This window comes from Toxorhynchites rutilus, chromosome 2, assembly GCF_029784135.1.
Source record: "Toxorhynchites rutilus septentrionalis strain SRP chromosome 2, ASM2978413v1, whole genome shotgun sequence".
Classification (NCBI taxonomy): domain Eukaryota; kingdom Metazoa; phylum Arthropoda; class Insecta; order Diptera; family Culicidae; genus Toxorhynchites; species Toxorhynchites rutilus.
Window position 1 is genome coordinate 183,265,104 of NC_073745.1, and position 14,013 is coordinate 183,279,116.

Sequence of the window (14,013 nt, forward strand, 5' to 3'; positions counted from 1 at the left end):
GTGGAAGCATCGTTATTTTTTCGACACTGATGCCAAACAACATCATCGAAACAGCTATAAAAACCACTCAATAAAATGTTATTCCGTAGTCATAGCGTCCCATGTCATGAAAATCAATAGAATAAAATTGTGTTGATATCAATACAATTATTATTTTTCCGTTTAATGGGTCTATAATGTAAGTTTTAGCAACTTTAACATTGGGTAAGAAAATTGTATTGCAGAGGTCGGAACACTGCCACGGCTGCCTATCCTTTCAAAAACAGTAAACGGAAAAGTATTAAATTCAATCTAAATGCCTCGGCCAACGAAGAGAAGGGTTAAGGCTTTCCAACGTGAATATGTGAAAACAATACGATCAACGAAGGAAAATATTAAGGAATTATCAACATCGAGTTACTATGCGGAAGAACTTGTTAATACCAAAAGTGCCCCAATTCGCATGTGTTATAAATTTGCTCATGTTACGCTCGCGTATAATCAGAATCATATGCAAATGCACCTTCTATATATATTTATATTTGCAATTGTTCATCGGAACATATCGTTCATACATTTTACTTTAGTATTGAATTGTTATTTGTTTTTTTTTTCAAATGTATTCAAAGACTCGTGTCAATGAAGCGCCACACAGTCTGATAAGTGAATTGATCTATTTACGTGTGCTTTGCTTTTCTCTCACAAACACTATTACCCCATTTTTACACGAGGGTTTACCTATACTACTACAATGGCTAGCTTCCACCTTCACCTTAAAATCGTTTAGAAAGAGTGTGAACTGATACATTGTTGCATAAATTATAATATTAGTATACTTCTTTGTTGTGATGGCTGAAAGCAGACAAATGACCCCAAAGTGTTCATACAGATTTCGATACAGATTTTCTGAGAAAAAACACAGATAAAGAGATTTTTTGAGACCAAAAGATTTTATTATGGCAACCCTGCTCTAGTTTGGTCGCATAACCTGGTCGTTTTCCGACAATAGCTCGCTTTAAACCCAGTTTTCCAAGATTTTGATGTTGCCCTTCTGATCCCACCAAATACAAAGAATTACTTTAACACTGTGTATATTCGACTTCGGCGTTGGCAGGGCTTACGATCTTTTGCGTTTTGGATTATCGTAGTGAATCCATGTTTCGTCCCCGGTTACGATTCGTTTCCGTTTAAGCAACATTTCGGACATGCAAAATCGCCGTTCGACATCTCTCGCTATCAAATTATATGGAACATGGCATTGATAGCCGCCTTTCCTTCTGGATGTATTTGGAGTCGTTGCGAAATAGCTTAACGAGTTACTCCCAATGATTCTGCAAACTTTGTTTGCGTTTGACACGAATCTTCATTGAGGAATGTCTCTAATTCTTCGTTTTCAAACTTGCATTGCTTGGTAGCTCGCATTGATGATAGCAGTCCAGAGATAATCCACAGTGCAATGTTGTAAATCGGAGATAGAGTTTTTAAGAGTTTATCTCTGACCGTCAATTCGAAACCTTACGTTACACGGCTGTTGATGGCTTTAATCACTCGTAAACGGAACATTCGATTACTACTTATTAATCAGGTGGCACAGCTCTTCTTCATCTCATCGAAATGAGACTGGAAGTTCAGGTTGGAGTAGACCACCAGTCCCAGAATTTTAAACGTTCTACGGCGGGGATCCGGTCGTTGTAAATTTTGACTTCCGGATTGCAGCTTTGGTGTTTATGACTGCAGACTACTTATTTTGCTGTTCGTAGCTGCCTAGATCCCGATGCGTGATGTCTTGTGCGTGCTGGCCACTACAACCGAAAGTATATCGTCTGCACAGATAGAGGGCTAGACGGGTTAGATAGAGGGTTAGAGGCTGAGACGGAATTTTCGTGGAGGTGCTTGGAACTGGTGTTTCCAACTTTTACCTTGAAGATACGGGGTTTCGCGAGGTTTTTCACAATATAATTCATGTGTTTCTTCAACGATTTTCCAACCCGTTCGTTCGGTCGTTTGTGTGTTCAATCCAGGATTTTGCCACATGGCTGGTCCTGGTCTAGAATCCTCAGTTCTCCAAGGTTTTGTTTCTTTGGCATCTTAATGCAATGCCAGGCTTGTTGATCTGGTGTCTGTTGGGCCTCGTTAGCGTTTGATGACGTGGGCGTTGGTCGGTGGAATCAGGCTATTGACTGTGATGAAAACCGAAGGATCACCACCGACGACGGTGGAAAGGATGGGCCTGGCTCCCGGCAGAGGGTGAGGTGACGTAGTTGATGGGGAACTGGAGAGCTCGTGAGACATCAAGATATTGTCTCCATGCGTCGTAGATGGCAGCATTAGACCGTGCTTCGATGGGCATGGACGGAGCACTAGGGCTCATCGTCCATTCTTCATCGTTTTATACGCAACCGACTTGGTGATTGTTTCCCAGCGACGACGACGAAGTCTCAAGCCAGTTGTGCGGAGGCTGAAACCCCGCATGGTCCGTCGGGGAATGAGTGCTTCCGTTCTTCTAATCCCTTATATAGCATAGGACTTGCACGAGATTCGTCGGGGAACGAGCGATTTCGCCCTCTACGTCTGGGGATCTTGCTGTAATCTTGCGTGGTCCATCGGAAAACATGGATGAGAATCGAAATCAAACAACTATTCCAAAAGTGCCCTTCACTGCTGTTTCTTTAAGTAGCAAGATGTACTGTATATATAAAAACGGGTCGTACATTTATCATAACTTCAAAATGTTGGAACTTATGAAGCCCTATACATCACGAACGTCATTTCAAACGAAAAAAAAACGAAAACGAAATGAAGTGTATATAACCTTGCACACAAATCATTTCGTTTTCACCACACTTAGGGCATCCGTATATAGTAAGTTACATCTAATTCGACATGCCGAGGCACCAATCAGTGTCGCATAGGAGGCGATTTTGACCTATAATTGGACATTCGAGATGACAGTGGTATATTGTTGACGTCTGGTGACTTTCAATGTGAGGCTATAATTTGGGCCATGAACTCGATGTTTACAAAAACGTCCAATTAGAGGTAATATGTAGTGATCCCCGATTTTTGAAATTAATCGTTCATCAGCTAATCGAATAGTTTTCAGCAGTTTGTTATTCGATACGATTAATCGGCCCAAATAATCGATTAATCGATTAATCGCCACAATGAGAGAAATAATTAGTTAGATTAATATTTCTCATTTGCTAGAAAGCCATATGGAATCAAAAAAGTGTTCATTCCGCCTGAAAATCAATTATTATCTTTTACTCACCCCTAAAGGCGTAAAAGAAGCTCAATTCACGTTGACGGCATTGAGCTTTGTTTATGAACTTAGGGGAGCGTCAAAGATAATGATTTGTTTTCAGGATAAAACTGCAGCGGCCGTACGTTTTTTCTCTCTGAGTTTGGATCAATTAATCGACGTAAATTATTCGTTCGCTTCGATTATTGGTTGTGCAGTATTCGTTCGATTAATAATCGATTTCTGTAGGAAGTATTCGATTAATCGATTAATCGAACGATTATCGGGGATCACTAGTAATATGTCCAATAAAACATGTCGTCAATGTCAATATGTCGAAACCCTCTGCAAAATTATTACCCCTTGAACGACAATTTATTTTCAGTCAACACTGTTCTGGCAGACGAATTTTCTTAGTTTTAGGAGGAGGGATTGATATAGAAACTTACGGTTTTGTTTGTAGACTCGATATGATTTACAGACACTGCTCTCACAAAAAGCATCAAACCTCAATAATTTCTGGCTAGTTCAACTTTTCATTGTCAGTTTGTTCAAAGAAGTTTATGACGAACTGAAGACGTGGCCGACGTCGTTATTCACTATTTAAAGCTCGAATCACCGAAACTTGCAAAATGAGAATGATTTGCTACTCCCAACCCTCATTTAGTGTGTTCTCTGTGCAATTTCGCTGATTCAGGTCAATCAAGGAAATCAACCACGACGTTTACAGTCTACCCAAGCTCAAGCTCAAGTTCAAAAGTTTATGAAGAACTGGACACGTAATTTCCGATCAAGGAGTTAAAATATAGTATTTTTCATACACAAAACACAATACTATTGTGCACGGTTTGTGAACTCTATACAATACAACAGTTTGAGTTGCAAACGTTGTGTCTTTACTATACGCAAAACGTTTATCTTCGAATAAAGCTTCCGTCTGTACTGCTTTCATATACCGCTCCCCTAATCCACTTATCAACCAAACGGTCGCACCATAAACCATAAAGTCGTCTTGATTTCACCGATTAGTTTGGCGATGACAGTTCAATTGAGGACACAATCTTGAATTGCGGATCATATCTTAATCCTGGTGGTCAAATAGTACAATCATTTCACGGTGAACCACATTGCGAACAAACTACTTCGTGGTGAATAGAATGTTCTTGTTCACGTTCATGTTGAATGTTTGCCAGTAAACGTGAAGTAAATAAACATCGAGCTTTAATAAAGTAGTTCGAATAAAATATACAGTTGTTCACGAAGCAACGCGATGCAACGAAATTTTTCGACCCATGCTGAGATCCGATTTCACTGTAAACTCGAGAGTTGGTTAACGTATACTTTGACAGTTCAGGGGGAAATAATTTTTCAGAATGTCCTGGAATGTCCCAATAACATGAACATGAACGGGGAAACATTTTGACGTCTATATACACCACTGTTTTCGCGTTCACGCTCACCGAAGCCGGCGAACTATGGTGAATTTACCAATATCTCGATTCCACGAGAGAAATTCATAATCGAAGTGAAATATTGAATTAATCCATTTTCATCAACATGAATTGTGTTTAAATATGTTCTTCGATTAGAAATTTTTTCTTCCTATAGTTTCAAGATGTTTTCTCCGCGTGTTATATACGGACTGATGAATCATTAACACGCTTCGAAAAAAATATGCGCTTGGCGCTGGCAGCGTTAACTCGGATTACTTGGCTTGTCGCTTGTCTTGACATTATCGGGAAATTAGAAATTGTTAATTTTTACTAATCTTATCGTTAGTTTTCATAAGTTCTCAACTCTGTTCCCTTACTTTCATGAATTTGCGCAGATATACATACGTAAATATTGCAAACCTGTCCATATTCCCTCCACTATATGCCCATGCGGGTAATCATCGAAAAAATGTTCTACTTTTCGGTCTGTTTTAATTTTAGTAAAAACATTGAAAAATATTCGCAAAAAATAATTAAAGTTCTTCCTAATATGTCCGCTTTTCCCCACCTCCCCTACTTATAAAAACATAAAACTTGATAGCGTGTGTAAGTTATTGTTACCTAAACAAAACCCCAACAGAATGCAAACGATACTAAAGTGCTGTCGCCGGCCACTCAGATACTATGCGCACGTAACCACTGTGGTGCCGCCGGACGCCTAAGTGTTATCAAAAAAGGGTTTGTTCACGTTCACGAGAGCTCTAAACCAGTCTTTGGTCCGGGCCTGGTTTTCACCGTGAAGTGACGATCATGATTGGACCCATATTCAACATAGTGATGGGATTTTTGTAAATCTCATGATATTTCTTTACGTGAATACATCACTAGTGGAACACATCATTAGATTAGAACGCATTTGTTACACTTCAGATGAGGGTTGGAACTTTTTTTTCCTCGAATTTAATCCATCTTAGGTTTATACCTCCATTCTAAAATACACAAAATAAACCAAACATAACAATTAATTAAATGAATTTCGGTTACAGGCAGGAGAAAATGAATTTGAGCTGAGAATATTGGTACATCAGAGTCTTGCTGGCTGTGTCATCGGAAGAGGTGGAACCAAAATCAAGGAAATCAAAGATGTAAGTATGAGGTTCTAACGTTTTTCAGTATTTTGATGTCGTAAAATTTTATTCCTCAATATTGGTTGTATACCGTACCAACGAAATCATTCTATTAAACTGGGAGGGAAGAATGGCTTTCACATATTTTACAACTAATCCTGGAACTGCTCGTTAATTTTACTGAAAAAAAGAACGACAGATGTCAACCTCACAAAGTGATTGAAATATTCACTATACCGTGACGGAAGCAACCTTGCATGCGATCCGTTGAGTTTGGAATGTGTGTCAAATAATATAATATGTTCATGTATATTTGCATGCATGACATATGTTCATATTCTTGGTTAAACAAAACATAGTTTCGTGCTACCGTCGATAATTACGGTCTAAACGACAGGAAGGGAGTAATTATGCTAACCGAGGAGAGTTGATCGTTTCGGTTTTATACGTTGGTTATTATGGTTTTGCGGTTCGATCGCTGTCATTGCCAGTTTACGAAGCTTCGGTTAATGTTAAAAAAATGTCAACAATATACAATATTGATAAATCAAATAACGACATAAAGTAATATTCCATGCAATGCCGATCAATAATTGTATTATGTCTCCGTTTTTTATTTTTCGATTCAAGAACAGTTTTTATGTCTCGAATGATCAACAAACACCCGGCAGTTGCATCTGCTCCATCATTGCCTTGTGTATGTAGTGTAGATGATGATGATTTGGTAAGGATAGTGTATCATTCAGAGGGCATGAGCTCACCGCTTGAGCGATGTTCTTTCATGTTAGTGTTGGTTTCGTAGAGAATCATTCTTAATCATTCTTTTTTTCCGTTGGGTTGAGTTGGAGAATTTATTCCATGCTCACATGAATGGTGTAGAAAGGAACCGAAACATGAGAGGAGAAGGAAAGAGCGAGAATAGTTTGAGCCTGCGCACATACTTTCATCATGCCGTACAGCGTTTTCATCTTTCAGTTTTTGTGCAACTTCAGTTCTTGTTACATAGTGTTTGACCCCACTACAGTTCTCTTTAAATTTATCTCTGGAATATACTCATTAACAGGAACCAGTGGAAAGCAAAAATTACCAAGGGAATTTGTGAAAAAGTTGTTGAGTTTTCGGTTATAGTATGAATCGCACAAACGATTTTAGATATACTTTTGGAAGCGATAATCTCAACAGACAAATGAAGTTACAGAGAGACTATTCGATAATTGATTGAACCACAGTGTACCGTATTTTGCGTGGCTTTTGATCAGAACAAAGAAAAATGGAACATTTGCGAGTCCTGGAGAACTAATTGGTGTTTCGTTCTACTGAAATAGGTAATTGTTTCGTGATGTCTGATAAATGAACAATGTGTACATACCAGGATTGATTTTTTTTTACCAAACTCAGTTCATACGTATTTTGAATCGGTACAACCAAAGTCACATGAAGTCGCGATTTTCTAGTAGGACCAGTTCACGGATAAAATAAATCCAGAATTTTGGCACAATGCAATATATTTTTACAGAAGTGAGAATTATTGAGTGAGAATAAAACAGTTTTTTGTGTAGTTTTGACGAGGTAACAAATTCATGTGTTAAGTTAATTGCGAACTAAACTTGGAATATTAGTTTTAACATTTTTTCATAATGTTTGCATTGATGGATATACTTTCGTAAGTTATTCTTCAATTCAATCCGTGGTAGGAAGCTTCGGAATTTTTCAAATATACTAGAGAGGTTGTCGTTGCCAGTATCCGCTGAAACAGGATGTGAGAGCATGTGCATGTAAGGGCTCTTTTCCTCGGTGAGGGATCTTCTCAATTGCAGAATGAGTGAGCCTTTACAAACACCACAAAATATAGAACAAGGAATAACCATCGAAATGAAACATATGCTCTTTGCTACTCATCGTGTTTCTCCTTAAGAATTGTTCTTTTCGTTTTCTTTTTACTCACAGCTGTATATCGTCATCATCTGCTTCTTTCCGAACCTTTTTGAAGCGAACTAGACCATCATTTGTGTCCTGTGACTCTTCTCATTCCCTTTTCTTGTTCATTTTATCCTGGGGATATATGATGAAGAGGAATAAAAACCCCGCCAGTTTTTTATGTTCTATTCTCTCTGAAAAAGAAAGAAACATCAAATCTTGGTGTGTGTGATTATGAAACCGCCAGAACTTCGAAATCCGGCGGCACTAATGTGAGATTTTTCTATTGAACGCGTTGTTCAACCAACACGCGAGTACGATGATATTGGGGATATCTCATGTACTGTTTATTCGATGTTAAATTGGAGTGAAACACATCGAACGCAGGATGTGAATAGCTTGTTGTAAGCATTGATGTGTTTATTGTTTGTTTGACAATCATCCATGTTTTTTTTGGTAATTTGTAATTCTATTATTTGTTTTTTACAGCAAATTGGCTGTCGGTTGAAAATATTTTCCAACATTGCTCCACAAAGTACGGATCGTGTTGCGCAGGTGGTCGGTAGCGAGGAACAATGTTTGACGGCACTGAACGAGATAATTGGCTTGATCAAAGGGACTCCAATTAAGGGTCCAGTACATAATTATGATCCTCACAACTACGACGATATGTACGCCGATGAATATGGTGGATACGGAGTAGGTGGCGGAAGCGGAAACAACTTCCGCAATGGAGGTCGTGGAGGTGGTGGCAACGCCGGTGGCGGTGGCGGTGGTGGAGCAGGTACAGGTTTCGATCGACGTGATCGTTTTGATGATAGGAGAGTAGGAGGTGGAGGTGGAGGTGGAGGTGGTGGTCGAGGATATGATCGAGACAATGACCGAGGACGTGGTGGAATGAGGTATGTATTGTGAGGAAATATTGCAGTATATATATTTTTCATATATAATCAACAATTACAGAGATCGAGAATTCATCAACCCATGGGCACCAAATGTCAACGGCAGCCAAATGGGTGGTGCCAATTTTGGTGGCGGTGGCGGTAGCCTCGGAATGGGTGGCCTTGGTGCAATGAATATGGGAGGTTCCGGTGGCAACATGGGTAATCTAGGAGGAATGGGTAACATGGGGAACGGAAATATGGGTGGTTTTGGAGGAAATAGCAGTAACATGGATAACAAAACATCCACTCAAGTGACAATTCCAAAAGATGTGAGTATTTAACAGGTTGATGTATATATTTCATGTTATTGAAACATGCGTCTTTTGTTCACAGTTGGCTGGGGCGATAATTGGAAAAGGTGGTGGCCGAATTCGTCGCATTCGAAATGAATCTAATGCTTTCATTCAAATCGATGAAGCATTACCAGGATCAACGGATCGCATTATTACCATCACTGGAACGCCAAAAGAAATACAAGCTGCTCAGTATATGCTACAGCAAAGGTAATTACTATGATCGATATGAATTCCATTTTGTTTCCTTATTTAGATCCAATCACTATTCTAAAATATAAGTGGAAGCTATCTCATATAGAATGCGACACATCACATCGTAATGGGTTCATAAAAGTTCATCACTTCATTACGTTAGCGTTACATTGTTTAACTATCTTATTATAACCCAAATTATAATATTAACAACAGAGAATCCATTGGTACAATGAGATGTTCAATCATTATTTGTTTCAAAACTGAGTCTTCATTTTCCGAATGTGTGCTGCATCGGGTCCCGTTATATTAGGCACCTTCTGAAATTACGGTCGTTAAAAGTTAAGTAAATGTTAATCAATACTCTCCTGTACCAATGGCTTAATTTGATTTTTCACAAACGAATACTCTCCATAATGTATACAAATGAAATATGCATTCCTTATAATCGACCTTGATCTGGGTCGTGATGTGTATTCAACCGGATAATGGCACATTTTCATTTATCATTTCATAATCCTTTTTTTTCATTAAAAATCAGAACCACCAATTAACCAGCAAAAGTTTGTATGGAAGACTAGTGATTTTGTTGTTTGGCTTAAGATAATAACAATAAATCTCGAGTCTTTCTACAAAGTTTGCCGCTTTCTACAAGTAACACGAGTTTGATATGTGAAACGGTTGAACTTGATTATTAACGAACGAATGAAATAATGGGACTGTGTAGAAAATTTATTTTTATTAAATTCTCCATTAGTATAGTATACAGATATATAAATGTTTGTGAATTTTCCCTTCTCATTTCAGTGTGCGTGAAAATCTTAGTGGTGGCGGCAGTGGATTCAATCGGAACTAAAAGCATTTACCATTGTGGATAGCAATATAATAAAATGTAATTCCCTGCTAGAGGGAAGACAAATGCGTTTTAGAGCGCACGGAATCCTAATCCCCTAACTAACAAAAGCCACCGGCTCAGAGATAAAATGAGAAATATAGTGGGAACGAATGTACTTGTAAATTGTCATATTAAGAATAATTTGTCACCCTTCAAGCCGTAGCAGTAAGCAGTTTATTCATCTTGATTTGTTTGCTACTGTTTTATTTTACAATCTGGCGTTTAACCATCGGATACAGGATTAAACTTAATATCCACATATTTTATATATTCAACTACATACAAAGTCCATACTGTTTTCAGTATTTTCGTTGGAAATATTAATCATTAGTTAAAAACAAATTTAAAGTGTTTCAAACATCAAATTCGACCTCAATTATGCCAATCTTTTGATCCATGCCCTACATACATCAGTAATGGCCAGTTTTTTATGCATAACATATTATTTGCAACATAGAGCAAAATTGTGTCTAGTAGTTTCAACGGATCAATTTTGTTTAGTACAAAATACGAATAAATTGTGGATGAATATACATCAACTTTGTTGAAACGGCATGAACCTGTACCAAAGGACGAGAACAGGTAGTTAAAAAAAAAGAAAATTCGATATTCGAATTGTTTTTTTGTTCATACCAATAAACTGCTGCATCATTGTTAAGTATATCGATGTGTTACGGTGTTGAAATCAGTACACACTTTGGATGAAATCTAGATTTACCTTATGAGTTCAATAAAAAAAGCTATACATAAATAAATCAGGGTTGCAGGTGTTCTCAAATTGATTGTTATCCGAAATTATCTTTGTTTTTTTTATATGTTTTGGTCACGTAACAATATTTCAATTTATTCCGTACAGCGAATGACGTGAGATAACTCGTGTCACGGTATTCCCGGAGGCGACTGTCCTATCTCGTTCATGCTATGCTATCAGATCAGATCAAAAATCACATCTGAATGGCGCTTGGGAGTAGTAAACCATTCTCATTGTGCAAGTTCCGGTGATTTGAACTTTAAATAGTCAATAACGACGCCGGTCACGTCCTTACAGTCACCAGGGGAAGGGGAGGAATGTTAGTATGACATTCGCCGCCCGAAGATCAGAAGGGTCGCCCTATAGCGTGGTTCCCTAGCGATTATCATGGAAGGGATAGTTGTTAATAGGGAGATGTAAGAATCATGATCCACTGAGGTAAGTGATGTGAGTATGGGCCCTATTATAGAAATCGGAACGATAAGAATTTTGCTCGTTAGCTCTATTTTACTATTATAGAAATTGAGCAATTCGATAGCATCGAGCGAGTGATAGCTATCGATGCAAGTGTCAGAACTTTTCGAGTTGTTTGGTTCGCTTGTTGCATAGCTTCAGAGCTTCATTTTGTTTTGGCTTGCGTCCCTGATATTTTCCTTTGGGAACAATTCAGAAACGCTTCAATATATGCAATTTGCAACACATGTTCGTTTGTTTTGATCAGCATTTGTTTTACGGTGCTGTCAGAATAGTCTATACTAGAGGTGGGCAAAACGGTTCACTTTAATGAACCGTTCAGTGACCAACCGTTCACTTAACTAGTTAACTAGTTCTTTTGAGCAGTTCACTCACTCTTTTGTACAGTGGCGGGATATGTCCGATATTTGTTAGAAATAACATAGCACAATAGAAAAGCAAACTTTGATTTTGAAATTTTAATTTTGTTTGAGTCGTTATTCATTATTTTCGGCATAAACTAGCATTGTACTGCTTTGCTTACGATGTATTGCAATAAATGCTATAGCAAAACTGTACCCAAACCGCGAACGTCCATCTCAAAATTATCGAGCACAATATGATATAATATAAAACATTTCATATTAGCGACGCGATTTTTGCTGTTTAACAAGACTGTTTAAATCAACTTTCAGCTTTCAACTATATTTTATAAGTGAGGTAGATTGGCATAACAACTTACTGAAATATTTACCCTGAACTCCAAAATATGAAATTTGGTAAATAATTTAACAATCCAATTTAAAACCATCGTATCCTGAACGCAACATAAAAAAACGCAACAAGCGTTTTTTATGAAGCGACAATACCGACATATTATTTTTGTTGTTTCATGGGGCTATCGTTTGTTTCAATTCGTTAATTTGAGAACTATTTACCTTGCAGCACCATTCATCTATCACTCATTCGTTTTCTTTCCTCTTAGGGCATCCGCACCAATGCGTTACTATTCAAGGTTTCTAGTCTCGAGTTTTAGCCGTTGCCAATTTATTAACTCGTCGATTTGCGCACCCGTCGCTGCTATCACGGTTGCTATAGTATCACTTCTTTTTCGCACCGCAGGTTGCTAAATACGATTGCTATTACTAGAAGAAATTACATGTGTCAGTTAATTCTCCTTTCGTCGCGTTCATTTTTTGGTAGATAAATGTAATATATACACTTCCGAAATAATATTTCAGAGCAAAATCACAAAAAAACGAACACAAGACGAATGAAACCCACAACAGATGTTTGACATTTGTTGAAAATAGCAACACATGGCTCGGTTGCTATTGCGTTGCCAAATTTGTTAACTCACTATTCACCGAGAGGCAGATTACTATTTCCCACACCTGAACCGCAACCACCAGTGGGGTTGCTGCGTTATGGTGAGCAGTCTTCCGAAAAACACTTACACATGTCCACGCGATGTGAAAATTCCATGGTTTTGTTTGAATTCGAACATGATTCTCGCTAGTGTTGAGTGTCTATCCCCTACACGAACAATGATACACAAACATAGACATGTGAAAACAAACACGATGTTTATAATTCAAGAATATCATGTACAAACATATCACCCGATGTCGCAGTTTTCATTGCTTTCGTTTCGTTTCTTTTCATACACGGAAAGAAATTATTCATCCCAAAACATTTCTTCGTAGAATACTTTTTCACAGAAACGAACTTGAAATTTAGTTCGCATTTCAAAAATTGCACGAACTATAAGTGCATGGCTATAAGTTCATGCACCAAAATATATATTTTTATTAAGGCTCATATGGCGTCAGCCTAACGGGGCCGGGAGTTCAATATTTTGACAAAGTTTGCTTACAACTATGTTAGTAACATGTAACCGATTACTCGCGGTTGGCTAGAGGTTAGTATTACAAGTGTTCTCATAATTGGGATGTTGCAGTCTTCAGTGCTCTGTACGTGTGCCCGACATGGGAAACTTCCTATTGGGATGCAGCTGACCGTTAATCAGCAACGACCCCCTAGTCTGCACCCCATATCTAGCGTGGTCCGTCTTTTTCGACTCGAGCAATCCAGGATAGAATGATCACTAGCCGGCGCAATCATCAGCTCGTGTAGAGTTGTCATGAGCGGTACAACCTTTGGCTCTTGTTTAATCATCAGTGGACTGCACAACCTTCGGCCCGTGTATCTGTAAAGAGTGTGTGTATGTATTGCCGCGACTAAGTAAAAGTTTATAGATCGTTCATGCACATTTTGCAAGTCTGATTAAATAATCCTTGGTTTCGTTCAAAGAAAACATTCTCTGAATAGAAAAAAGCTTTCTATTTTTTTTTTGCGTGCATGTTGGCAATTAAAGTCTGGGGAGCCGACTGCATAGCGGGCGACGTTGTACAAATGCTGACCAAAAAAATGAATACCCAAAAATTAGTTTTAGATGCAACCTTCAGCGGCACACAGAAGAACCAGCAGAGTAATTTCAGCGGCTAAAACACACCATTAATTTCTCGATGTTATCACAAACTGAATGAAGGAAAAAACTAAAAGCTACACTCACACTGCACTACATATGCTATGTGTGCATGCGATTGCATCATCCTTTCTTCTCCTCTTCTCCGCTCGTTTTATAGCTCGGGTCGCGATCGTCGCGAACAAGCAGTATTGGCCATTTGTATTCAAAGATCCAGCCAAAATTGTTGCTCCCGTGGTCGAGTGGTTAGCGTCACGCCTAAACTGTCACTGCTGAATAATTCAATTTTAGTACTTG

At 38.3% G+C, this 14,013-nt stretch overlaps 1 protein-coding gene across 2 annotated transcripts in view; it reads left to right on the forward strand.

The window, feature by feature from the left end:
- LOC129770062 (heterogeneous nuclear ribonucleoprotein K) overlaps positions 1 to 10,779 on the forward strand; it is a 34,484-nt gene extending 23,705 nt beyond the window's left edge. For both annotated transcript variants that reach the window (XM_055772677.1, XM_055772678.1), the window contains exons 6-10: positions 5,700 to 5,798; positions 8,187 to 8,599; positions 8,661 to 8,910; positions 8,975 to 9,144; positions 9,937 to 10,779. In XM_055772677.1, coding sequence (XP_055628652.1) covers positions 5,700 to 5,798; positions 8,187 to 8,599; positions 8,661 to 8,910; positions 8,975 to 9,144; positions 9,937 to 9,985 — 981 coding nt within the window. In that variant the 3' untranslated portion in view covers positions 9,986 to 10,779. The remainder of the gene's footprint in view (positions 1 to 5,699; positions 5,799 to 8,186; positions 8,600 to 8,660; positions 8,911 to 8,974; positions 9,145 to 9,936) is intronic.
- The last annotated feature ends 3,234 nt before the right edge of the window (positions 10,780 to 14,013 follow it).